We start from the raw sequence: 14,488 nt of genomic DNA on the forward strand, positions 1-14,488 counted from the left end.
CTCGGCCCAAACTTTGCATCAAACTTGATGCAACACGATCATTACAGGGAGGCTCCATGATCTCATGCTCATTATCTTCTGGGTTAGTAGAGGTAGGATATTAGGTATAAGTGAGATGTTTGATATAGTTGTTTAAGAATATGCCCAAATTAAATAATGAATAGATTAAAGTAACACTTGGGACATTATTGCCGCTTTTCCACCGCACATGTAGCTCGACTCGACACGACACCACTCGACACGACTCGACACGGTAGCAGCGCGGGTCCTTTTCCACCGCAAATAGTACCTCCGGGACGTGGGCGGGGTCGGCTGCGCGAAAGGGCCGTGACGTATTTTTGTACGCGACGCAAACAACACCTACGTAACCCACACATGGACAGAACCCACATAACAACAATGGAGAACATCGATGCGATGGTATTCGTGTTCGTATTATTAGCTGGCATGTTGAAGAAGTGGAATATGTTGGCTGCGGCGCTGCTATGGCTGTTACCAGCATGGTTGCCATGTCGCTCTCGTGACTTCGTCACACTCTCTGGCCAATCCGTGGCCGGCCGTCTGCCGACGTCACCTTTTAGCATCGGCTCAGCCGCTTGGAACCTAGAGCGAGGCGGTACTAGAAAAAGCAGCCACTTCAGGTACCAGATACCATGTTTTCGCGGTGGAAACGCAAAAAAGGCGAGCTGAGTCGAGTCGTGTCGAGCTGGTACCATGCAGTGGAAAAGCGGCATAAGCAGTTCAAATCCCGTTACCAGACACTATGAAGGCTCAAACAGTAGACCATTTGACTCCAAGTGTTCACTTACTTTTCCCACTGAATGTTTTCAATAAAGACAAAATACAGTAATTGCTCTGTAACAATTAACCTTACAACATACATCGTAGGCACAAATGTATGTTATACATCGTATAGCATTTGTCACAAAAACAAAAAAGAGAGTAATAAAATACCAGCATTTCTGGGCAGATACATTTACTACAGTAGTATGTACATTTACAAATGAAAGGGATTGCAAATTGCAAATAAAAGGGATTGCAAATAAAACGAAAAAGGAGTAATAAAAGAACATTATGCTAGGCAGACATCTTTTATGACAAACCTGCCATATGCAACGTGCCTCAGTACCAGAGGTGCGCTTGGCCAATTCTTATTTTTTGAGAAGCCTTTGAGGCGTAGCGCAAGGCCACTGCCACAGCCTGCATTGTTGTAAATCTTTCTAACCGTTATGTATATGAGATGTCTTTATTAAGCCTAATGTCCCCTGCCAAACTGTCATTTATATATATGGAAGGATGGAGAGGCTTGATTAGTTCTCGGAATGTGTTTGAAACCCTGTTGAACACGCCAAGCATCGCCATGTCCAGTCTCAGCGTCTCTTGTACAATTTGCTGAAGGACTTCGGGTGGTAAGAATGGCCTGTCCTCTGTTGTGCCAGATTGGAGCGTGTGGCTGAGATGGGGAGATGGAGAGGGTGAGCTTGGTGTGCCAGCTAGTCCTGCAGGGCTAGAGAAAGCGAGAGAGCCGAAAAAGAGTGAAGGAGAGCGAGAGAGAGGGAGAGAAACAGGGATTATAATCAACCTTCAATTCAATCACACAACACCAGACCAAAACTACCCACACCATTAAACAAAAAGGCAATCACTGATCGATCAATAGTCTGAGAAAGAGCTAGAGAGAATATACGTAAATAGAAAAGTATGGACATAGTATGTAATACCTTTCACTGCTTAGTGATTGGAAGGTGTGACTGAGATGGGGAGATGGAGAGGGTGAGAAGAAGCCAGCTAGTTCTGCAGGGCTAGAGACAGAGAGACAAGTGTATTGGCTACGATCTTCGTGAGCACCAAAAATAAGTAAATAGCAACATGGACACAGTATATAAACCTTTCAAGCATAGCCTTATACAAATCCATGTTACAGTACTGTTAAGCAGTGTACTATGGCAGTGTAAATTATTGTGAAGATGTAGCCATCTCCTCCCGTAAGTGCAGTACCTGAAGACAAAGTAATGTGTATGACCTATGATGCATGTTAATTGTAGCCTCCAGTAAGGATGACTAAATTATTAAAAGCCTTATATTTCATGCTACACATCTGATTGAGATTTGAAAGAACTCACCTCACTGAAATCATATTGCTTTTGAGGGTAGAATACATTGCGTACTGAAATTAACATACAAATGAGTTAGTTGTTTTGCAAACTAGTCATTATTTCTGAAAATAATGCATCTCACCATCAGCATAAACACCCCACAGCTGTTGCTCTGATACTGTTGAGGTGCGTCCTGTGGTGGTAAAAGGGAAATGTGATTTGTCAATGATTCTTATTAGTATATAATGCCTATAAAGTGATATCCACCCTAATTTTGTAGCTACATACAAAAAGTGCACAATGCACTTTCAACAAGCATTTAGCAGCAACCAGGGCCCATCAGCGTCACATAGGAACACTTCATTAAATCATAATAAACAATCTAGAGGCCTGCCTGTCTACCAGTGAATGCTACTCTACTAGATGCAATGAATCGTGCGCCAGCCACACGTTTTACCTCGTCAGCCAAGTAAAGTCCCTTCCATGGTCCATTGGACAAAGCATGTGCCAGGGTACTGAAAAGGTTTGGAAGACGTGTAAGTTGCAATTCATATGCATCATCAACACACATTCAGTACACACTACGCTTCGATTTCACCCAAGGGTGAATTAAAAGTACATGTTTTCCTAAACGTTGGTCATCAACGAGGTAAAAAAGTAGTAACTTCGGGCACATCTGTCATCTGTTTTTCAGAGTGCTAATGATCTTTATTCATTCGTTGCGCCGCGAACGAACTGACAGATTTCTCTGATATGCCAAGCATGTAAACATACTAGTTATTTTGGAAGTACTAGTACACTTACATGAACAGTTTAATAAGATGCGTGTGTCACCACAACGAAGCAGAGTGGCCGCGATTTCATGCCTCTTACCATGCCAGCTGACACCTTAACATCCAACTTAACAATGTACTTTGGTAATGTTAACCTCACAGTAAAATAATCGGCAAAGCCTTCGCTGCAAACTTTACCCTCTACCTACAAACCGTCTTAAACGTTGCTGATTTCTGAATAGTATATGCAACGTTTATGGACGAGATAGCATAGCATTCGCTGCTACCGAACCATGCTTGTCACGAGTATTTATATCGGATTCGGATACAACGATACCACAGCTAAATCAGTGATTTAAATGAGAATACTTCACAGCCAATGTTGTCAAATAAACAATATCATACTTACTGACATAATCTCTCATCATACCCCTTTCGTTTTTCTGGAAAGTTACTACGAGGTAAAACCGCCAAAAAAGGAAGGGTAGCATACCCAGCATGCCTTGCGAAACTCACTCACCTCTTCTTGATTGATCGATGAAACGCTACAGGAACGCCTGATGGGCGTTTTTGTGTCATGACGGGAACGCCCGATGGGCGTTTTTGTGTCATGACGGGAACGCCCAAGCCTGCAGCTGGACCCTTCTCGTTTTTCCAGCCTAACTTAATTAAAAGTAGCCCAATTGGGCGGGAATTTGCCCAATCTGGCAACATGGACGGCTTATCTTAACAGCGAAGATGATTCCGAGGGATGTTTTGTTTTTAGAAGAAAACTATCCTCATAGATAGGTTGGGAATGCCTGGTCTATGTTCAAAATGAAAGATCATTACAGGCTCTTTAAGTTAAGCCATAAAAAACCTTTCACACTTAAATGCAATATGGCACTTTATTATTTGTATTAAAGATGGATTACTTTTGATTTAAATATCTGGAAGAGAAATAAAAGAATACAATTATAAATAAGTTGTTTCTTATGAGTTGATGTAAGAGGTTGTGGTAAATGAGCATATGATATCGTCTCATATCGATCGCATGCCACTGAATCTTATCGTATCGCAGCAGACTTTTGATATCGGCAAATATCGGATCGTGAATCGATCTTAATATCGTATCGTGATGAAACCAGAGATTTACACCCCTATATATATCGTATTAGTGGCTGGTGCAAATTACGCTTTCCCTTTTTATTTAAATGGGTACATGGTTTGTGATTCTACATTTCATTACGTAAGTTTGTTCCCTGTGGTTGTAGGGGAAGTACTTCTACATCACCCCAGGGATCTGCCCAAGCCTCGGCACCTTGAAGGCCATCTTGGAAAGCGCTGGTGGAAAGCTACTGCCTAAGCAGCCTTCCTATCGCAAGATCATGGAACACAAGCAGAACAAGGTTGGTATAGAAGAACAACACATTGTAGATTTGTTCATTTAGGTGAACCAATTAAACATCAGAGGAGGTAACACTTAAATTCATAGTTCTGTAAGAAAAACTCTAATCAAAATAACACAGTTATTTTTAAAGTTGTTTGTTTTAGTCTCCGGGTATGGCCGTCTTGCCATCATCTCAGTGTGTGACGTCAAAGGAATGGTTTTGACTGCTGTCGAGTACAGTATATAAGTATAGGTCGTATACAACAACCATAAAGATGTACAGTATAAAAGTATAGGTGTAGAACAAAAACCATGAATATATACAGTAGGAAAGTATAGGTGTAGTTCAACAACCACAAAAGATACAAAAGGGAGGAGATTGCCGTAATGAATTATTGGTTGAATATTGGTCGATAGGTATCATTAGCTGATATGAGACTATCCAGACAGATTGGTTTCAGTGTAAATTCAGACGATAGTCTCCTTAAATAGCACATATGAAACGATGAAATTATGCAGGCTTTACGCCACCAGATGTTCTGTTAAAGTGGCACTGCTGCACCATGCTCCTACACCAGGGGTCGGCAACTGGTCCGCAAGACATAATATCTGGCCGGCCAGATTATTCTGAAGTTACATACATTTATTTTTTTTTTAAGAGGAAGATGGGAAATTGTGTAGCCATTGGGGTGGAAACGAGGGCAGACTCAGATTTAGAAACATAGCTCGACGGCCAATGTTTGTATAAAGTCGTGAAGTTGCTTGTAATCTTTATCATTCATGAATTTTAAGAAATGGAAGAAAAAAACAAAGCTTGGCAACGGATAAAGTTGAAACAGAATAAACTTTTGGAGAAAAGCAGCCCAATGTCACGCTGTGGCGGCCAATCACATAAGCCGGCTGTAGCTATGTCCATGCTACATGCCTCCTCCGTGGCTTTACAGGGCTCCTCCAGACACCAACACGCAGGGCGCTGATGTTGAATCCACGTTTATTGTACGGCTGTCAGATAAAGATTCATGGGCTGGGGCTCCATCCATGTTCCCATGCAAGGGAAAGTCATGAATGATATCAATATCACAAGCAACTTCACAACTTTACACACTGTAAACAGGATCCACGTTGTAGCTGCAAAGCGGGTGTCGCGCAGGTGTACGATAAGACGAATAATTAAATTAAACTAAATTTATATCAGACTAAACTTTGAGTATACGTTTTTATTTATTAGTGGTTATAGTGTATTATCTTCACAGATGTATGCATTGAAGTTGTTTAAAGAACTGGGATACATTTTAAGATATTTTGCAACATTACGTTTTATTAGTTCTGCTATTATTTTTTAGCTGGCCATAAGCTGGTTATTTCCAGCTGAAAGAACCTGGGATGTTTGCTAGACACAAACATCCTCATTGAATAATATTACTTCTATATTTTTCTACAGAACCTTCCAGAGATTCTTCTTATTTCCTGTGAAAATGACCTTCACCTTTGTAGAGACTTCTTCTTGAAGAACATTGGTGAGATTCAGAAATCATTACACACAAGAAAATATATTAGACCTTAAATGTCTTCATACATTATCCATCTGATTATCATCACAATTTAAATAAAAGGGTTAGATAGTGATTATAGCAGTTATAGCCAAGTAGAAAACCCAATTCACAATCAAATGCACACAATCTGAATGATTTTCTATCTTCCCCTCACATTCAGATGTACACAACGCGGAGTTCATCTTAACTGGAGTTCTCACCCAGAAGTTGGATTATGTCTCATATCCTTTCAAAAAGTGTGTGTGTGTGTGTGTGTGTGTGTGTGTGTGTGTGTGTGTGTGTGTGTGTGTGTGTGTGTGTGTGTGTGTGTGTGTGTGTGTGTGTGTGTGTGTGTGTGTGTGTGTGTGTAGTGTGTGTAATTCAAATGTAAATATTGTTTGAGATGACGACCACGAATTCTTTCCTTGACAATCTCACATATAAGTTCACCTGATGGCAGAAGACGGATGCAAACAGAAGGAGAAAATGTGTGAAGACATATTGCACTCCTGATCTTCTTTCCTCCGATGTAGAACTTTAATTTGTAATGTACAATATGTCAACAATTCCAGATTTAGATTCCATTTTTGTACTGACGAATGTGTCAATGGCTAAGAAGTCATTTTTGTAGATTTTGAGTGAAGATTGAATGGATGTTATTTTTGTGAAATTGTCTAAATTATGTACATTTTAAACAATTTGAAATACGAAATGATTCAAAGCTTTAGTAAACACATGCTGCTTTTGAAAATAAAAACACTGTTATGAAAAGACTTTGCGTACACCTTAGTATTTCCCTCCCAATTGTGTGTATAAATTTGCTTTTCTGACGTGTCAGAAAAAGTCACATTTTGGATAAAATATAGGTATATTTTCTTCGAGCCAACATTACAAGTTGCACAATGTAGGTAAATTAAAAAAATATTCATATGTTGCTTAAACAATTTATTAAAAACAAACATGTTCATTCTGAACTATAAACAATAAATCGTTTTTTTACATTGATAAAGAGGGAAAAAAAACTCATGCTGGCATAATTGTACAAGTTGTAAAATTTTGATGATTGCTACGAAAGAGGGTAACGCCTCGTTTCCCCATACGTATGTTTTTCGTATCCGTGCTTCCGTAAATTTACGGAAGGAGACGCTAGTGTTTTACGTACGGACATGAATTTATTTACGGACAAAAGATGGGGGAGTGTATGATAACGGCCGTTTTTAGGAGACCGGTACTTTGGAACATGAGGATCGACATATACAGAGATAAAAACAAAACCAACCAGGCTTGGGAAGAGATCGGCGAGGATCTTTGGCCTGCCAGGTACTTGCATGTTTTGTGAAAAACATAAAAACTTTCATACGGTATCTCCGTAAAATGACGGTGACATTTTTTGAACGTATATTATGGACATAACGGACAGAAATTTTACGGAGGGGAGGAGTCTCGGAGGAAAAACTGACATTACGGAGAATCACATAGGAATGAATGGACTTTCGGTCGGAGACGGTTGGATCGCATACGAGAATGTACGCATGTGGAAACGAGGCGTAAAGGCCAAAGTATACTACGGATCCGTAATCTGATTCCGTAACTACGGAGACCCCTCGAGCATTCGCATTCGCAGTGATGGTTAAGCTTCTCATTATAACCCCATGGTGTGTGGCACATTTTATTTTCGTAGATAATTATAACGCTAATACACGACGGTACGAACGACGAAGAAACGCAAAGTTGCCGTGGGTTGAAACACTATCCTCAAACTTTCAGTCTAAAAAACATGTTTTTAAATCTCAGCAGTTAAATTCCAGCTGAAATAGTGTTGTTTTTAGATAATCGGGAAAAATGTAACCCGCCAGTACGTTTTTGTAAGTGTTAATGCATCAATAAAGTATAAGGAAGACGAAAAACATTTTCAAAAGACTGCTGAAATGATTGTTGTTCTAATGGTTAGAACAACAATGGCCTGGTATACACGGAAAAGCCCTGCTAATTATGCAACATGTAGTTTTCCATTTTTTACTATGTTGAAATCATACCCTGACACCCTGCACTGGGCAGTCTTCATCCCTACCAAACATTTGATGAAGCGACGCAGGACCTTCTCTTCACGCCTCGTTCACATGCATCCGTTGACGGATTGGGCTTTTTGACCTATCAATGTCTTTTCCCGGGTTGTATTACAAAGGCGTTTTTCATTGGACAGTGTACTTGCGTATATTTGTATAACGCAATCTGATTGGCCGACGGATCCGTTGCTGCCGGAAAAGTTGAACATTTCTCAACTTTTTGACGCAGGCCATGTAGCCGACCGAACGGACGGACCCACAATGCATTTCGAGAGCATCCCATGCAAAATCAATGAGATCCGTGGATGGACGCATGTAGTGTGAATGCGCCCGGAAAGTATTACAGCAACGTACAAGGCAGGAGAACGATTGTTCAACATTGTCTCTGCTACCAAAGAAATGTTTCATTTCGAAAGGGAAGGCCATTGAGGGCAAAAATAAGTGGTTCATTATGTAGTAAAAAAAAATGTGACGCTTACAGCTCACAGCATGTAGCTGGCTAGCAACAGAAAAGCATGTGTGAACTCCAAAGCAATGTTATAAACACAATTAGCATTATTAGATAATGGCATACACATGTTAGATGTCTTTAAATATAAAGTACAGACGTTTAGATTAGAAATTAGTCGTTCTGGACTCTATTGGTGGTAAATGTTGGAGGGTGGTAAATGTCCAACACATGGTTTATTCTAACAGAGACACAAGGTACACAAGGTAAACATGCTTGCGTTCTGGAGGTGGTTCATGAGGCATCTGCCGAACACAGGTAAACAAACAGTTTATATTGGAAGTGGGAGGAATGGTAAATAAGCCGCGCCCACATGTTCTCATTTACCCAGGTAAACCTTGAGTCTGTCTTGGCTTTAGCGGAAATGACATAGTGGCCCTGTTTGTAGTCTTTAACGTGTCTACAAAATCATAAAACCGTATGGTGTTGTCTATTATGTGGAGAAGAAACCATTCATAACTGTTGCTAGCTTGAAACATGTCATCAGAAGTAGCATAGAAATAATTTACATCATTCCGCCCCTTTGAGGCTGAAAGACTCGCATGACAATGTAAACAAAATGCACATAAACTGCTAAAGGATAGCAAATGTCAATGACAGAACTTCATGAACAAAAATGCAAGGCATTTGGTGGTATCCTGGTAGCTGGATCAATGAAACCAACTGAAAACGAAGCCGATTTGGAAGTTAAACTGATTATGAGTATATGGTATAGTATAATGGCATTCGAAATTCTGTTTTCAGATTATTGAAGTGTCTTGATATATAAAACCTTTGAACGAAGGTAAACATAAACAATTGACCAAGTTGCGAAGGCTGAAAGTAGTGTCAGAGAATGTCTTAAAAGTATAAAATATTAAATCTGAAATTAAGCACGCGATTCCAAGCTATTCTGAACATTTAAACATCGTCTCTAGGTGAAAAATTTAGGAAGGAGATAGGTTCCAAAGTTTGAGAAGAAGAAAGAAGAAGAAAGAAACAGAATAAAACTTGAGAACAATAGTTGAGCACTGCATGCAGCACTCTCACCTAAATATTTATATTATCCACATAGACATTTATTCGAATATGAGTCGCATTTACATTACATTTTACATTTACATGTAAATGTCGCATCCTGATGTTACATCTTCCAGATAGCTGTCAGGCGACCCGTTTTAAAATGGTAGCTGGATGTTTATTTGACTATGTGTATAATAGTACATAATGTTCACAATATCTAGCCATACTTATTCAACAAACAAATACATCGGAAATGGTTGATTATGGGTCTCTTCCAGACGCTGATGCTGTCAGAAAAAAGGTTTGCCCAAACGGGCCTGTTATGTATTGATCATCTTAGTTTGTCACTTTTAAGATACCGTCCCGCCCTCTGATGTTACGTGTTTCTGTCATTGTTATTCGGATTCTGGGGTTGTAACTAAACAAGTTAAAGTCAACTATAAGGGTCGTCTCTTCATTAATACTAATATTATAGTAATATTGTATTCCAAATTAATTAATTAATGGAATCAGGTTGGAGATGTGGTAATACTTTCCCACGTTGTGTTCGTTATTTTTTGGTAGTTTCTCTCGTACAACGTGAGGTCATGGCTTACTTTTGGTTCAGAGAAGACATAGCTACTGCTGCGGTGGAATGGAGACGTATAATAATAATAGTAACAGGGAAGTAAGGCAAACAAAACAACAAAAAGGAGAGGGAGAGCGAAAGAGTGAGCAGTGAGCACTGAACAATGAGCAATGAGAGTGCAAACACTGAGAGGTTGAAACATTTTGCACTTGCTAACAAGATCGCAGGAGATGTTATGGTGACAACATTCCTTACTGTTACAGCATTTGCTGAAATTCTTCCGCCTGACTGTACCTTCATTAACACCCCCTGGATTACTGGGAAAGGTGGAGGGCTGGCGTCAGTTTTTAAATCCAGCTTCCGCTGCCGCCACACTCCGTCAAACAGCTTCTCTAGCTTTGAACTGCAACTCTTCGAGATACATGTTCAACCTCCTGTTCTATGTGCTGTGATCTACCGTCCTCCGAAGTTTAATAAGGATTTTATCCAGGATTTTTAGGACTTTGTGGCGGGAATTGTCTTGAACACAGATCGCTTATTAATCATAGGCGATTTTAATATCCATGTGTGTTGCGACTCCCGGCCCTTATTTAAAGACTTCTTGAATCTCATTGACTCTTTTAACCTCACACAGTTCGTTACTGCCCCGACGCATGAAAAGGCACATACACTAGACCTTGTTCTGTCCCATGGCTTAAATGTGTGTATTAGTGAAATTTGTGATGTGCCGATTTCAGACCATTTACCGGTGATGTTCACTCTGACTCTGCCTGGCGCTCAGGCTTCAACGCCAACCCCGGCGCGCCGCCTGCGCGCGCTGAATCCGTTGACCGCGTCACAGTTTTCCGTCGCTTTTATTGACTCTATGCCTCCCACAAGTGACTTAGAAAATACATCTGCGGAGGAGATACTCAGTTCTTTTAATTCTACCTGTTCTAATATTCTGGACTTGATTGCACCTTTTAAAGATAGACGCCCCAAACCTATCACTGAGCCGTGGCTCAATGATTACACTCGTACTCTTAGATGCACATGTAGGTGTGCCGAGAGAAAATGGAAGAGGGACAAACTCTATGTCTCCCTTGGGATTTTAAGAGACAGTTTAGCAAAATACCAGAAAGCCGTTAAATCTGCGAAAACCCAATTCATATCCAACCTTGTGTCCAAAAACAGCCATAGGCCCCAGGTTCTTTTTGTCACTCTAAAAAATCTCATTAATCCCTGCAACTCTCCTGCTGTTGTGCCATCACTCCCTTTATGTGAACAATTTCTTGCGTTCTTTATCGATAAAATCTCTGCAATCAAGTCTTCACCTCCTCTGTCCACCGTAGATCCAGCGGCATCTCCTGTATGCCCTACTGTCTTCGAGCAGTTCTACCCACTGTCGCTCTCTGAGCTATCGCAGGTGGTTACAAAATTGAGACCTTCACAATATCCGCTAGACATCCGCTAGTATTCCTTCCAGATTACTGAAAGACGTGTCTAACACTGTTGGCCCATACATTTTAACGTTAATAAACACCTGCCTTGCCTCAGGCTGTTTTCCATCTGTTTTTAAACATGCTATAGTCCAGCCCATTATCAAAAAACACAACCTCGACCCCTCTGTTCTCTCCAGCTTTAGGCCTATCTCTAAGCTTCCCTTCCTCTCTAAAGTGTTAGAAAAAGTGGTTTTAGAACAACTGCAGCTACACCTGGATCTTAATGACATAACTTAAAAGTTTCAGTCTGGTTTTAAATCACGCCACAGCACAGAAACTGCACTTTTAAAAATCTTTAATGATCTTCTTTTAACTGTTGACTCGGGGAGCTCTGCTGCGCTCGTGCTGTTAGACTTGACTGCTGCCTTTGACACAGTCGACCACCAGATTATTTTATCCCGCCTGGAACTCTGTGTTGGTATTACTGGAAATGTCCTAAAATGGTTCGTCATATCTGTCAAAGAGAACCTTCTCTGTTAATCTAGGCCAGTACTCCTCAGCTGCAGCCCCACTATTCTGTGGGGTCCCCCAAGGCTCTATTTTATCTCCAATTCTTTTTGCGCTATATTTGCTTCCCCTAGGTTCCATTTTAAAAAAACACAACATTTCGTTCCACTGCATCGCAGATGACCTAAAAGTTTACCTGCCGTTAAAATCAAACAAAGACTCCACAAATGCATTGTCAAACTGTCTGAAAGATGTGAAAACCTGGTTGGAACTTAACTTCCTATCACTAAACAATAATAAAACCGAAATAATTGTTTTTGGCAAATCCGAACTGCTGGATGGCATCGACAGTGTTCTTGGTCCCCTTGCCTCCTACAGCCGCCCTTCTGTCAGAAACCTCAGAGTTATTTTCGACAATGGTTTTAAATTTAACAAGCAAATAAGCTCAGTCGTGAAGACAAGCTTCTTCCAGCTGCGACTCCTAGCGAAAGTAAAGCCGTATCTCCCACCAAAGGACTTTGAAAGAGTCATTCACCTGTTCATAATGTCCCGTCTAGACTACTGTAATTCTCTATACTTTGGTGTGGACCAATGTCTGCTCCGTCGCCTGCAACTGGTCCAAAATGCTGCTGCACGTCTCCTCACTGGGAAAAGGCGATATGACCACATTACCCCTGTCCTGGCCTCTCTTCACTGGCTTCCTGTGGTTTTTAGAATTAAATTCAAAATCCTGTTGTTTACTTTTAAATCTCTACATGGCTTGGCACCTAAATATATGTCAGAGCTGGTCTGCATCCATGCTCCATCTAGAGAAATTCGGTCAGCTCAGCAGGTGCTGCTGGATGTACCTAGGTGCAGATAAAAGACAAAAGGCGACAGAGCCTTCGCTGTGGCCGCTCCTAATCTTTGGAAAAGTCTCCCCCTGAGTCTGAGAACTGCCCAGTCTATAGACCAGTTCAAAACGCAACTAAAGACTCACTTTTTTACATTGGCGTTTAACACAGATTAAGATTTAATTTTATCTTATTCATTGTTGTTGCTAATATGCAATATTAAGCCTTCTTGTTCTATGTTTTGTTTTTTATATTGTATTTGTGTATAGCACTTTGGTCAACTACTGTTGTTTTAAAATGTGCTATATAAATAAACTTGACTACTGTTATGGGAGGAAAAACATTGAACCCACTGCGCAGTCTAGTACAATCTGATAAGCCAGGGAACTAGTTATATATGCAGTGGGGAGAACAAGTATTTGATACACTGCCGATTTTGCAGGTTTTCCCGCTTACAAAGCATGTAGAGGTCTGTAATTTTTATCATAGGTACTCTTCAACTCTGACGGAATCTAAAACAAAAATCCAGAAAATCACATGGTATGATTTTTAAGTAATTAATTTGCATTTTATTGCATGACATAATTATTTGATACATCAGAAAAGCAGAACTTAATATTTGGTACAGAAACCTTTGTTTGCAATTACAGAGATCATATGTTTCCTGTAGTTCTTGACCAGGTTTGCACACTGCAGCAGGGATTTTGGCCCACTCCTCCATGCAGACCTTTTCCAGATCCTTCAGGTTTCGGGGCTCTCGCTGGGCGAATACGGACTTTCAGCTCCCTCCAAAGATGTTCTATTGGTTTCAGGTCTGGAGACTGGCTAGGCCACTCCAGGGGTCTCATTTATAACCGTTGCGTACGCACAAAACGGGGCTGAAATTGGCGTGCGTGACTTTCCACGCCAAGGTTGTGATCTATAAAAAACCAACTTGACGGGAGAATGTGTGCAGCCCTAAGCAAACTCTGACCCATGCGTACGCATGGTTTGGAGGAAAAGGAGAATTGGCGACACAGATGGTGTGGTGGTGAACTGAAGTCAGACGGAAGAATTGTAGAGTGAGAAGAATGATTATGTTTTATCATCGCCCTTCATAAATTTAATTTCAACCCGTATCATGCGTTAAATCTATGTAATCTGAATAATTTAAGTCAACTGCGTTATATCTCAGTTATAACTCCAGAAAGATCTCCTTAGAATAGAAATAAAAATAAATTCTCTATATTTAATCCCGTCACTGTCCACTGACGGCGCGACTGCATGGAATAAAGCATCTGTCCAACATGTGTCAATAACATAATATTTTTATGTGACACTGTAAACGCATAATCAAATGTCAATTATATCCCAAGTGTGGAAAACCAAGCCGCACTCCTCATCACAATCGTTGTCCATAACTCTTTTTTTTTTTTGTTTCATATTTTTCATTTTTTTTTTTAACAAAAACACCCACAAGGAACAGTTGTCTCGTCATGAGTACACAATGCAAATTTTAACAATGAAAATAAGCATAGATTATACAAATATCAAAATATCAAACTTATAACACAAAATAAATAGTTAAAAGAAAGTAATGAGAGAGAGAATAAATAAAGAATAAATAAATAAATAAATAATAAAAAAATAAAAAAAGAAAGAAAAAGGGGGGGGCAGGGGGATTAGTCTTGGGGCAGGGCTGATAATAATGAGTTAAAGTAAGATATAAAAGAATTCCATTTTTTTGTAAATTTAGTGGAGCAGCAATCAAGGGGTCCATCCTTATTTGAACCCCAAGAACCCCCGACAAAATCACAAAAAAGTCAGTCCAAAA

At 40.2% G+C, this 14,488-nt stretch overlaps 1 protein-coding gene and 1 long non-coding RNA gene across 4 annotated transcripts in view; one reads left to right on the forward strand and one right to left on the reverse strand.

Annotated features, from left to right (window-relative positions):
• Positions 1-6,543, forward strand: part of paxip1 (PAX interacting (with transcription-activation domain) protein 1) — a 38,992-nt gene extending 32,449 nt beyond the window's left edge. For all 3 annotated transcript variants that reach the window (XM_030363698.1, XM_030363699.1, XM_030363700.1), the window contains 4 exons: positions 4,123-4,257; positions 5,680-5,755; positions 5,952-6,012; positions 6,209-6,543. In XM_030363698.1, coding sequence (XP_030219558.1) covers positions 4,123-4,257; positions 5,680-5,755; positions 5,952-6,012; positions 6,209-6,224 — 288 coding nt within the window. In that variant the 3' untranslated portion in view covers positions 6,225-6,543. The remainder of the gene's footprint in view (positions 1-4,122; positions 4,258-5,679; positions 5,756-5,951; positions 6,013-6,208) is intronic.
• On the reverse strand, positions 1,965-3,517 carry LOC115548836 (uncharacterized). The gene is made up of 3 exons (XR_003977649.1): positions 3,390-3,517; positions 2,554-2,611; positions 1,965-2,167 (listed from the first exon to the last, which is right to left on the reverse strand). It is a non-coding gene; the product is annotated as an uncharacterized LOC115548836 (long non-coding RNA).
• Positions 6,544-14,488: the final 7,945 nt, after the last annotated feature.

The sequence above is a fragment of the Gadus morhua genome, chromosome 8 (genome assembly GCF_902167405.1).
Source record: "Gadus morhua chromosome 8, gadMor3.0, whole genome shotgun sequence".
NCBI lineage: Eukaryota > Metazoa > Chordata > Actinopteri > Gadiformes > Gadidae > Gadus > Gadus morhua.